Here is a 13,234-nt window from a genome sequence, read left to right as displayed (position 1 = left end):
GCAAGTTTTGCTCACAAAAAATGGGACAAGCGCCTGGCATGCAAAACAAGGCGAGCTCGCGCACAAAAACGAGGAGGTACACGTCACACAAATCGAGGCTAGTCTTGTGCATGAAAAACGAGGCTGGCTCTGTGCAAGTCAAAATGATGTAGGCTCTGTGGACGCAAAAATGGCGAACTTCTGTCATGCAAAACGATGTGGACACCTCACATGCAAAACAAGGCAAACCCAAGCACCCAAGAAAAGAAGGGCTCCAGCAACGCAAAACGAGGCAAACTTCCTGGTGCTTAGAAAAACGAGTCGAGGTCCACACACATTAAAATATGTTTTGAAAAATATGAATATGATAGTTTGTTGTAGTAGTAAGAAAAATTAACAAAAATGATTCAAATTCTTGGGGCAAACCACCCCCAAGAATTTGAATTATTTTTGTTAATTTTTCTTCTCTTACCACTACAACAAACTATCATATTCATACTCTTCAAAGTATATTTTTTACATGAAAAATCTATTATAATTCGTATTCAAACACTTGTAATCAGCAATTTAAAATCTAAATTTAAAGATATTTGAACCTTTTTTTTTTGTTAGTTTTTCTTTTATCTAAATCTAAACCACATATTAATAGAACCCTCTTTTGTCAACCAAAAGAAGGTGAAAGACTATTTAACAAAACAAAATTTTGCTATTTTTTGTTTATGCCTCACCTACAGGTAATTTTAACATCTCTATATCACTTTTTTTTTTTTTTTTTTTACTTGTTTAGAGAAAAAATATGGAAGGAGAGAAATTTAGCATTGCTCCAACAATGCCAAATTATGTTGTAATTTATGGATGGATGAATCTTTTCTTCTTTGGATTGGATAAACGCTAGTAACCTGTAACCGGTTGCATATGTAAGTTAGGGTGATTAGTTAGGGTTATGTGTTTTTCTGATTGCACATGATTTTCGAATCGTGTATGCATAGGTTAGTGTAGTTTAATAAAAAAAATTTAGGAAGCACAGAAAATAACAAATCACTTTAGAGAAAATATTTTTATTTCAAAATCACTTGAATCGTGTTTGCATAGTAGTGTTTCTTACAAAAAAATATTTTTAATATACTTTTTTATTTTTCAAGATTTATTTTCATATTTAGTAAAGACTTTTCAAAAAATATTTTCATCAAGACTGCTTTCAGTCATTTAAAAACACTTCCAAACAAGTTTTAAGTAAATGAAAATATTCGGGTTTCGTCCATTAATATTCTCGTAATTTCCAAAATCTCAATGGTGTTAATTATGGTAGCATAGGAAAAAAAAAAAAAAGACATAAATGTTTGCCTCATTTTGGTAAACCTAAACAAATAAAAAAGTTTACATGAATTTGTAAGAAACATGTAACTTAGTCGGTTTAAGTTGGGAAATGTTGGGAAATTTTATCTTTGTAAAGTCATTAATTGATGTGTTATGCTGCTGAGGAGAATTTGTTGGTTTTATTACCTTTGAGATTAATCTTGATTATTATTATTATTATTTTTAAAGCGGGACAACTAGTGGTAAGCCACGGTTATCCACCCCTTCTAGGGGCCTAGAAGACTCACAGAGGCATTTCAGCTTTCTCCTGGCCATAGTTAAGCAGACTCACTAGCTTGGAGCCTCGAAATCTGCGCCTTTACCACTTGGCCACTTGATGTGGTTGATTAATTTTGATTATTCAATGAACCAAATTAAATAAAAACAGTGCTATGGAAACAAATTAGTCTAATATTTTTTTTTTTTGAACTTTTATCTTGGGATCCCCCGATCTTGAAATCCTGGATCCGTCACTGACTGTCTATCTTGTAAATTACACGCATCGCTATAAAAATACGCGTGCATGACAAGAATTTATAGCATTACATGTCAAGCACGTCCGAAGCCCTCGGTTTAGAAAGGGCAACCCACCCATTATGGCAAGAATGACTCTATCACTTTGCCTGTTGCGTTTTATCTGTGCATCTATATACAAAGAGTCGCTTTATGAAGGCTATAAATTATGCTCAAAGGTGTGAGGAACCTTTTTACTTGACCTGCTGCTCGCCGAGGCGCCTCTTCTCTTCCTCAACTTGTTCAAGCAATGCTACTAGCTCTGCTTCCGTCAGGCCTTCTAACATTTTCTGCATATCCACAATTTTACCCCATTCAGGGCGTTAGGAAAACTTCCGGGAAGAATGCTGCATAATAACTCGCAAACGTCTCATTCAACACACATCAGCACGCTAGACTCTCAATCTCAAAAGTGATCGCAACAAAGCAGCATCAATACTCGCTGTTAACAGGAAACTCATTACTGTCCGAAAGTAATACGGAACGCCGTTGTATCAGAATGACAGAAGAAAAATATTTAAACAGTGTTCCAAAACACATTTCTGTTTATAAAACAAACTTGTCCAGTTCAGACCCCCTTACATAAGTTTTTCTGTTTATGACCCCTTACTACGTTTCCTTTTCGTTTATTTGTCCAATTTGGACAAATATCTAAATCCAACACTCATAACGTATTTGAGAGAGTTATGACAGACATATGAGAAATTAGAAGAAAAGATACCTCCATGACTTTGCTTTCATAGTCGCGTATTTGCTGTGCATATGTCATTTCTTTATTTGAAACTCGAAAAATATACGTGGAAATCCATCCAATTGTCAGGCCCAACACCAGCACCAGCTGAACGACGTTCCCTGCTTGTAAAGATCAACTCCAGCAAACTGCACAAAACATCACCGCAAGAAGAATTACACAACTAGAGTAGGAGTTAGCTTGAAAGGAAAGAGAGCTATCAAGAATAGAAAATTTTATGAAAAAAAAAATAAATTAAATGAGAGAATAGAGTAGGCACCTCTAATCCACTTTTCAAGCCGATCCCTATAGCAGTTACTCCAAGTCCAATCAATAAAACATCCTTCCTTGAGTATCCAAACGGTTTTTTCTGTTAAAAATTAATGGAAAAGGGAGATATAATAAGAAAATCTTTCCTTCCCGGCCAGATATGACCGAGTGTTAGAACAAGACATGGTAAATCTCTATCCCAGGAACCCTCATCCCACTGACCCAAAGGACCAGCTATATGAAATAGCTCATATTCGCATTACAGAATAAAAGAATACAGAACAAATCATTCATTAGCAGTTGCTCATACATGCCTTGGCCTGATCAGAGGAGTCATCCTCACTGCTATTAGAGTCCGACGAACTGCTATTCCTGGGGATGGTCAAGAGCATCCTTTTTTGCATAATGCGGTTGATGCTATTGGATCCTTCTCGGATAAAAAGGGATGTCTCCTCTCTATATAAGCTGTGAGTCATAACTCCCCCTAACGAATTTAGTATAAAAGTAGCAACATCAGCTAAATGGCCGGTTTGTATAAACAAAAGATATAATTTGTATGCAACCCGTTTCAATCAAGTAAGTAGAACACTCCTACATATCACAGTATATGAAAACATACGGTCAGAGATAGAACAATCAAACAAAATCACGTCTGAAGGTATCGTGGGAATTTCCAAATGGATAAATCGGTCAATCATACACTATGTAAACGTTTAATTTGCAGTTTGATAGAGCATTTAGTATAGTTACTTGAAGAGGCAAGAAATACTACGTTCCATTCCAGAACAATATTGTATAGCACTGCCAGGCTGAGCAAGTAATACAAAAGAAGTAGCGATCAATATCCTTCCAAATATGACAAATACAATAAGGCGCGGAACACATTAAATGTTGCACGCGTGAAGAGAGGAACCGTAAACACAAAGAAATTGTCGAGCCTTTCACATCTCTAGACGGTAAATGTGCATATCAATCTCTCTAAAAATCTAAAACAATTCTTTCTGTTTTGCAATGTGCAAACCTTACACAGTTAGTTTCAGCTTAAATTCTCTGATGCTGTCTCCAGACACTTCATAGCATTTTAATCAAATGAAAAGCGAAACCGCCCCACCCAAACCCCGCCCCCCCCCCCCCCCCCCCCCCAAATTCTATTAGAGCTAACCAATACAAGGCCTGTCGATTTCTCCGAAAACCAATGGAAGTTTTGCCCAAATACAAACAGAAAAGGTGTATAAAAACATCAAATGCAACAGCCATATCCTCTACACTAGTACAATTAGACCCGAAAGTTGAACGGGAAGTCTTTCGGAGCAAACCCAAGTGACTGAAGCTGAAAAAATATTCAAGAAAGGCAAGAAACAACTGACCTCTCACCAAACCATGAAAAGCTCTGGCCTTTAAGCGCATCAATGGCAGAGCCGAAATACCCAGAAGGGAAATCGGTCTTCTTTCACATGCTAAACTACAACTTGGAGAATTTCCAAGTGGGAGAGATGCCATCCTGCAATTTTCTTCGCATTACCACAAAAAACAAACCCAACAAAAAAAAAGGAAATTATAATTAATCTGAGCATAAAAGGTATGAGCTAAATCAAATTCGATTGTTTTTGTATGAAATGGCACAAATTGTGAGAGAGAGAGAGAGAGAGAGAGAGAGAGGGGGAGCAGCTGGTAACTCAAGGATTACCGTTAATGGATTGCAGATGACTGGTATACAGCCCTTCCCTCCACCCCTACTCTGGTTCAGCAGTTTTGTCTTTGCAAGGTCCCACCTTTAAAAAGATCAAGGGAGAACGGCATTTGCAGTGCATGACTACGTCATTTCTCACATCGACATTTAAAGAATTTTTCTTGACCACGTCATTTCCACAATCGACACTAAAAAGGCAATTTTCACCCAATTTTTCTCGTATTAGAGGCACCTCTATGTAATCATATGAATCATGAACTTTCATGTTCCGGAGTGTATAGGACAGCGGATGTGTATACGCCTTTCTTTTTATTTTTATGCTCTAGTGGTTGGACACAAATTAGATGAATGACAATTATTTATGCAATTTCCTTTTCATCTTCGGCCAAAAAATAAAATAAAAAAATGTGAAAACCACTTCTTTGAATGGAATGGGAACTTTTATGTCAACTTTTTTTTTTTAAGGGATTAGCTGGTGGCTTCGTCACGACAGTCCACCTTTTCGGCGGTTGGGAACACTTACAAAGGCATTTGAGCTTCCCCCTAAGCACCATCGTGTGATTCACCAACAACTGGAATCAAACCCAAGAAATGCCGTATGAAATACGAGCCTGAAATTCGTCTCCAACTACTGAACCACCCGAAACTTCCATGTTATAGGGTGTATAAGGTTTGTCACAATGGTACTATATTAGGCATACTCTCCTTGATTCAATAAACCATCAAGATTTGCTTCATAATCATTTGGTTATAAAGTAAGCATACTCAACCTAAATACCAACCTAATTAAACATACAACAAAAAGCCTGTCTGAATTCCTAATAATGCCACCAAAAGATTTAGTACAATTAATTTGTTTTTGGACTCACTTGAAACTTTATTAAGCTAACATCTACCAAGATCAAGATGTTATTAGTTTGACCAATGTAGGAAACTAATTAAGCTTTAGGTTTCCCAACTTACGAATCATACAGTTGAGATTAGACAATAGCTCCGAATTGGTAGCACCTAGTTTATCAGTCTTAGCTAGCATTGGATAGTGATTGCATAACAAGCAAAATATTTGACCTTGTGACCAATTCTGTGCCTAGATACTCCTCGCTGATGTCAAATCCAAGAATGAATGTCCATGCATTTCATAGTATCCTATAATCGAATATTTTAACATATTTTAACGATCCGAACAGCTTATCTTTTAAGTTTTTCCTCAAAGATTATGTCTACCAAAAATCACTAAAATCTGAAACCATATGACTGTTGAGTTAAGGGTTTAGACTTTTTGTAGAACTGTATTCGTCGATTTCTTTAGCATGAATGTCTTAATAGTTTTGAATTTGATTAATTTTTTGCAAGGATAATCTATGATTGATATTCTAAAAGATAGATAGTTTGAATCATCAAAATACATTACGTAGTGCTTCACAAAAACGTGTATAGAAAAATAGTGTCACAGATCCGCTCCATATATATATATATATATGCATATATTAGTATGTATTTGTATAGATATACTTATATGCACGTGTATAGAAAAATAGTGTCACATATCCGCTCCATATGTATATATATATATATGCATATATTGGTATGTATTTGTATAGATATACTTATATGGTAGGTGAGCCTGTAGCAGGAATAATATCAAGGAAATGGTAGGTAACCATGTCCAATCATTCGTTTGGTGGTGTCCTTAAGTGAGCCGTTTGTACATTGCCCAACAAATTGCTCCATGCTTCACCATGTGCCCTCCTTACACTGACAAATTCATCAAAATCCTATTGAAATCCTATATATTTAAAATACACTATTGTAATTATCAACACACTATTTGTGATATATAAACAGTTTGTTCTATAATAACAGACCTCTATAAAAGGGCAACATCAAATTAACAATATGCTTGCTGTTTTGTGAGAGTAGAGCGAAACGTCTATCGTACACATTCATACTCTTACTTTGCAAATAGGATGTTTCAACGACTCAAACTCTTAATCTTTTGATCATAAAAAAGTAACATTTCCGTTGCGCCATGACTCGTCTTCAAAATCCACATAGGAGGTATGATAATACTTGTATGCTTTAGGTGTAACCAAGTGACAGGTATCTAGGTAGACGACAAATCCATCTCATATCTCTCCCCCGCTGTCAATCATTCACTTTCATATTCATGCATGCATAAATTTCATTCATATGCACTCAAACAGACTCTTCCAAACCCCCATCCACCATACATCTCTCTCTCTCTCTCTCTCCCCTCTTCTCCTCCAAAGAGAAAACCTACCGTGTGCCTCTCTGATGGGGAATGCAGCAGTTTCTTGTGCTCCATTAATCATATTCTCAAGCAGTCCAGGAGGAGCAGCAAAAGTTTTAACTTTGGATGGAAGAATGGAAGTTTTCACGAGGCAAGTAAAAGCAGCAGAGCTAATGGTACAGAATCCAGGCCAGTTTTTGTGCGAGTCTACCACCCTCAAAGTAGGCAACAGAATCCACGGCCTCACCGCCGACAAACCGCTGGAAAGACGGCGGCTTTACTTCCTCCTCCCCATGGACCTCCTCTACTCAGTGCTAACACATGAGGAACTCAGCTCCCTAACTTACAAGGCTTCACAGGCACTCAAGAACAGTAGAGGCTTCAAGAATTTCAGCAGGATTTTTCCGGTTTTCGGAGATTTTCGCTTGTTTAATGTTTCGGAATCCAAGAGATTGGATTGTGATGATTATGTAATAATTAGTGTTACTTCAAGCCATAATCCAGAGCCAGTAATATTATTGGCGAGGTACTCAAAGCAAAGATCATGGAAGCCTGCCTTGGCGACCATTGATGAAACTACTTGCACATATTGATATCCTCTTCATTGTAATTAAATTTTGATTTATTTATTCTTGAATTAATGTTAAAAGTAGTTGATATCTAGCTAACTTTGTGACAAGAAAATTTCGTTTATGTATTTAGAGAAGTCAATTTTGTTGTTGATGCGTTTGTTAATTTAAGTCGTTCTCAAACATGCAAGAAAGTCTGAATTGTCCATTCGACATTATTTTAGCTTTCCCCTAATTCACATTGTTTTCCAATATGGATGTTACAGCATTAATTAGCTGTTTATTGTGAATAAAATATGTTAATATATTTCTAATTAAAAATGGTTGGGATTAGGTTAGTCGTCTTCCTGTTGTCTTCCACCTGTTCTAAAGCTGGAAAGTGATGAAAGCCAAATCAAGAAAACCAACCACCAACAAAAGGCTTTTCGTTTTAGATTCCATGATGGTGACATTGATTAATAATATTGTTTACTTATTTGTTAAAGCGAGATTCTCTCAAAATGAACCTCGACTATTTGTTACTTAATATTTTTTGGACAATATTTTATAGGCATATTTATCGATTTGCCCCTTAAATTTGTATAAAGCTACCAATTTATCCCCTAAACTTTAATTTTAACCGATTACCCTCTTAAACTTTTATAATTAGTCAATTTCCCCCTTGAACTTTAATTTTAGCTGATTACCCCTGAACTTTTATAAATAGTCAATTTCCCTCCTGCGTTAGATTTTAAAAGTTTACATCCAATTTTCCATCCATCTTGATCACGAAAACAACACATGACAACTATATGAGAACAAAAAGGATGAAAAATTGAATGAAAGTTTTTGAAATCTAATGCCAAGGGGGGAATTGTCTATTTATTAAAGTTCAGAGGGGCAATCGGCCAAAATAAAAGTTTAAAGGGGAAATTAACTAAGTTAAAAAGTTTAAAGAAGTAATCGGCTAAAATTAAAGTTTAAAGTGAAAATTGGTAGCTGCATACAAATTTAGGGACAAAACAACAAATACTTCATATTTTATAAGAGAGTAACGCTAAGAGACTAACATTTCTTATTAAATGCATTTGAAAACTGACTATAGAAAGTATTCAACTTTTACAGCAATTAAAAAAAATCTCCTCAATAACTACAGTTTCGTTTCAATTTGTAACATAGAAACATGCATATGAGGGAAAACAAACTTCGAAGTTTCGATAAACAAAGGTTGGAAGTGCTGAATAGTATATTTGTGAAGATAGAATTGTAAATATGGATGTACATATATATATGTAAATAGAGTTGTAAACATCGTTGTTAATATGTCTAAGTAGAATTGTAAACCCGCAACAACGGGCGCCTTTGCTGGTTAGTACCTAAACTGAAATTATTAGCCTAAAGTGTGATTGATAATGTTACTTTGTCCAAAGTTAACCACAACTTTTTCTTGCAAGATTTATCTTAAAATACGTATTATTTTCGTAGAGCCATTTAGCTTCTAAATCGTGATGTAGATGGATAACATAAGATAAGAAAACACAATAATAAAAGGGAAAAAGAAAAAGGAAGAAAGCGAAATCCAATAGCCAAACCCTTTTTGTCGCGTTAAATACTTTTTCGGTCAACGTGTTTATGGTTAAAATATATTTTGGTCACCATATTTTTAATTTGGCTAATTTAAGCACTGTGTTTTACAAAGTTGCAATTTTGATCCCTCTAATTAACTTTTTATAAAAACACATAAAAATATTAATTTACTAATTAAAAAATATATAATTAATTGGTAAACTATTATTTAATATATTTTAACACAGGGTAAAGGGCAGTGACAAAAAAAAGAAGCTAAATGATGATGTCATTAAACAAATAAATACACTAAAATGATGATGTCATTAAACATTTAAAAAGAAAAGAAAAAGTGAAAAAAAGACATAGAGTGAAAAAAAAGAAGCGGGAGGGCGGCTTATGCTACACCGCCACTACAGATGGCAGTGAGTGAAACCGGCAATCTAGAGAGAACCCCAGCCGTCGATGAAGTACCAATCCCATCATCAACATTCGACGGCGGAAGAACCCTCCCGTCGGCGAACAACAGCCGTCCATTTCTGGGCTGGCTCACCATGACGCCTTCCAGCTCCGCGGCCGTATCGTAAAACGCAGCGTCTCCGAACCTCCTCTCCACCTCAAGAAACTCCCCAAGCGAAGCCGGCTTGGTGCCGTCGTCTTGGCAGAGGCGCCACCACCTCCTCCGCCGCCCCGCCACCATACCCACCGCCGACGAAGCGGCGGCGCTCTTCTTTTTCGGCTTCTTCGTCTTCCCGGAGCTGCTTCCGCTAGTACTACCGATGTTGTTGATGTTTCCGGGTTGGGGGTCGCGGAGGTGCTGGCTCGGAGCTCTGAAGGTGATGGCGGGAAAGCTCACTCCCATTAGTGTTCCTAACGTTGTGCTCCGATCGTGAAAGAAGGAGCCTGTAGACTGCGATTGAAAATTTCCCAACTTTTCGCAAGTTTTGTAAACCAAAATTAAGAAATTGACGAAATTGGAAGAAATGAGGGAAATGAGTTACCTCGGTGTCGAGATCGGAGGAGGAGACAGAGGAGTTGGTGGGGGAGGAGGGCGGCGGCAGCATATCATTTCTCGGATCTAGCATTTTCCCCGCTTTCTGTTGTTTCTGCGTGTTGGTTTTGGGGAGAGGATTTTCTGTTTGTTTCTCGGGAAAATTGAGATGGGAATTTGGATTTTGATCTTGTTCTTGTTTGAAATTTGAAGGTTTATTTAAAGTGTGGAAAGAGGGGGGGGGGGGGGGGGGGGAGGGGACGGTGATGCATGGTTTGAAATTTGAAGGTTTATCTGAAGTGTGGAGAGAGAGAGACAGAGAGAGAGAGAGAGAGACAGAGAGACAGAGAGAGGGACAGTGTTGCATGGGATTTTTAACTTAACCGGGGGAGATTTTTCAATTTGATCGGCACACGGAGTAGAACATCACGTGTCATTATATAAATCGTGAGATATGTGTGTTAAAATGTTGATAACTTAAAAAATAAAATTTCTTATAATTTACATAAAAATATGTGGTGTATTACCCGTATTCCCGTCACAATGAAAATTTTCTCTTTTTTAAATGGAAGTTGGATTGTGTTTCAAATCATTAATGTTTGGGGCTTTGGAGGTGCTTTGTCCTTTTCCATAATTTGTTAAAGAAATGGTTAATATCAAATGAGTCCCCTTAGGTTTCTAATTATCACTAGTGGCCCTATATGTCCTTACATATTCTAAGTTGCTCTTTACATTTTTACCATTTGAAGGTAATTCGTTTTTAATCTATTATATTCTATTAAGGGAACCCTCCTTGTTAAATTTTTGTCAATTTTTTTTTCTAATTTTATCCTCACTTTTGAAACACAATACTTACATAAGGAGGGCAAAATAGTAATTTTGTATCTTTTGAGAAAATGACAATCATATCCTCATCTTCTAGTATAAATTTTTTTTTGGGGGGGGGGGGGGGAATCCCAACGCATTGAAATTGAGTACGTCTTGAATAATCAAGGAATCACCGCGATGATTACTTATATCATACCTAAACGACCAAGTATCGTTCTCATTTAAAACGTCTCTAATCCTAAGCTAGTAAAATACTCATTCGTCATGTAGATACAAATACGTATAAAAGACCTGTTAGGATTGGGGGTTATACCCTACTGTATTGAGTCAAACAAGTCACTCAATACATTATGGTAATGGTAGTTTCAAGTGCTCGTATTTAATACGTGTTGTTTGTGTAGATTTGTTTGGTATAATTAAGATTTTGGATTTGATGTTTGGGCATTTATGAGTCTCACAGTTTAACTTGCCAAGCAAAAGACTTTGGAAGCACATTTGCAGGTTTTGTCCCAAAAAAAGGAAAAGCTGCCGACACGACACGTCGACACCGGTGACCACTACTCATGGTCCTCCCTCCTCTCATAGTCATGGGGGACGTATGAATAACATGGTCACAGTAAACATCAAATTTTAAAGTTCATGTAAATTCTAGGATCGGCATTCGGATTTTGCATGTGCTCATAAGTAATTTGACTATTTCTCATATTGTCAATTAATTTTAAGGAGCTTTAATAAAAAGGGCTTGGACCAACAAATATTTAACCAAAAACCATCCCAAATTTTTTTTTTTAAACCAAAAAGGCTCAATGTTTAATAAAAAACCATCCAAAACTATTGTCCACGGTCCAAACTTACAAGCCCAACCAACTACAAATCTACAGTTCCGTAAATACCCCTAAATGATTCGATATTGTCCTGACTCTTCACCAACCTCAAACCAGCACGAAACCGTCATAATAACTCTCTGTCTTCCTATCAAATCGAATTCTCCCATTTCAAAAACCATCAAATCAAAGTTCAAATCAAAGTTCAAAAATGAAGCATTCATCGGAACAAAGCCGCCGAAACAAGTTCAATGGCAGAAATTCCATTGAAACAAACTCGCAAAAAAGCAATGCAAGAACCTCCGTCGGAACAAACCGGCGAAAAAGACGTGGAAAACATACTAGAACCTCCATGTGAACAAACTGAAGAAAAAGAAGTGCAAAAAACCATTGTCGAAACAAATCAAAGAAAAACTAACATTGTTTATGGAAAAAAAAAAAAACTAACACTGTTTATGGAAAAAAAACTAACATTGTCTTTGGAAAAAAAAAAACCAAAACATAAAACTGTTTCTGGAAAAATATAACACTGTATCTAGAAAACTAAAATTGTTTATGGAAAAAAATCAGAACCATTGTCGAAACAAACCGGCGAAAAACTAACACTGTTTCTGAAAAAAAAAAAAAAAAAAAACCAAAATATAAAACTGTTTCTGGAAAAACAAAAAAATAACATTGTTTATGGAAAAAACTAATAGGCTCCGGAAAAAAAAAAAAAAAAAAAAAAACCAAACATAAAACTGTTTATGGAAAAACCACAACATAACACTGTTTTAGGAAAAATAATTTGATACAATGTTTGTTTTGTTTGTGTACAAACAAACATTGTATCTGAAAAAAAAAAAAAAAAACCAAAATATAACACTGTTTTTGAAAAAAAATGTTGGCAAAATTGTATCTGGAAAAAAAATATATTGTATCTGAGAAAAAACTGAATAAAAAGCTAACAAATCTCAAATTTATTTTCTGGAGAAACAAACGATGAACTCCACTAAAGAAGAAAAATTGAAAAATAGTACCTCGAATTCTTCTTTTCTTCTTCATCAAATTGAAAGGTTAATAATTAGATGTATGAGGAGGGAAGGGTAGAAAATCACCTTTGGCTTTTTTTGCCAACGTCGGTGAAAGTGCAGATCCCTTGCTCATCTTTACATAGAAGAAAGAGAGAGAGAGAGAGTGACAAAATCATACCGTTTTGCTTGTAAGAGATCGTTTCCGATTTTCACAGAGATGGAGACGGCTCAAAATTAGGTTTGGAGTCGAAGTTGTGGTTTTTACATAGTGATAAAAATGGAGTTGCTATGTGAGATTAGAAAGAAAAATGGAAGGTTTTGAATGTCAAGAAAAAATAGGGGAGAGAATATGAGAGAGATCCATAATGAAGAGAGATTAACTACAAAAGATTGCAGTTAGGGATAAAATCATAAACTCAATATTTGGGCCATTTTAATTAGACTGATTTAGTATTGTGCTTTGTCTTAACCATTAAATAAAGTTATTACAAGGTTTTTGGTTAAAACTCAAAGTTTTCAAACCATTTTCATTAGTTTTCCTTTAATTTTATTGTAAAATCCCAACTTTCTTCGATCATGCCTAATCAAAATACAGGTGAATCTATATGAGATATAAGGCGTTCCATATAAATGACGTGGTTGTGTATCTCTCCCCGAGTTTTTTCTCAATGTGAA

General features: G+C 35.9%; 2 protein-coding genes and 1 pseudogene across 2 annotated transcripts; 1 reads left to right on the top strand and 2 right to left on the bottom strand.

Annotated features, from left to right (window-relative positions):
- Positions 1-1,731: 1,731 nt before the first annotated feature.
- Positions 1,732-4,610, bottom strand: LOC137713570 (uncharacterized; annotated as a pseudogene).
- A 2,223-nt stretch (positions 4,611-6,833) lies between these two features.
- On the top strand, positions 6,834-7,382 carry LOC137712433 (uncharacterized). The gene has a single exon (XM_068451508.1). It carries the CDS (start codon positions 6,834-6,836, stop codon positions 7,380-7,382), a length of 549 nt encoding a protein of 182 aa, XP_068307609.1.
- Positions 7,383-9,195: 1,813 nt separating this feature from the next.
- LOC137712011 (uncharacterized protein At3g17950-like) lies at positions 9,196-10,106 on the bottom strand. The gene is made up of 2 exons (XM_068451162.1): positions 9,905-10,106; positions 9,196-9,813 (listed from the first exon to the last, which is right to left on the bottom strand). The coding sequence occupies exons 1-2, from the start codon at positions 9,986-9,988 to the stop codon at positions 9,301-9,303; spliced, it is 597 nt and encodes a 198-aa protein (XP_068307263.1). The 5' UTR covers positions 9,989-10,106; the 3' UTR covers positions 9,196-9,300.
- Positions 10,107-13,234: the final 3,128 nt, after the last annotated feature.

This window comes from Pyrus communis, chromosome 13 (genome assembly GCF_963583255.1).
Source record: "Pyrus communis chromosome 13, drPyrComm1.1, whole genome shotgun sequence".
NCBI lineage: Eukaryota > Viridiplantae > Streptophyta > Magnoliopsida > Rosales > Rosaceae > Pyrus > Pyrus communis.
The sequence above is the reverse complement of the archived record's forward strand: the minus strand, read 5'-3'. Positions and strand labels throughout refer to the sequence as shown.

Bases quoted from the DNA above. Each gene is read 5' to 3' on its own strand.
- LOC137712433 (XM_068451508.1), top strand. From the start codon at position 6,834: ATGGGGAATGCAGCAGTTTCTTGTGCTCCATTAATCATATTCTCAAGC.
- LOC137712011 (XM_068451162.1), bottom strand. From the start codon at position 9,988: ATGCTAGATCCGAGAAATGATATGCTGCCGCCGCCCTCCTCCCCCACC. The intron at 9,814-9,904 runs GTAACTCATTTC...TTTCAATCGCAG, and splicing joins CCTCCGATCTCGACACCGAG to TCTACAGGCTCCTTCTTTCA.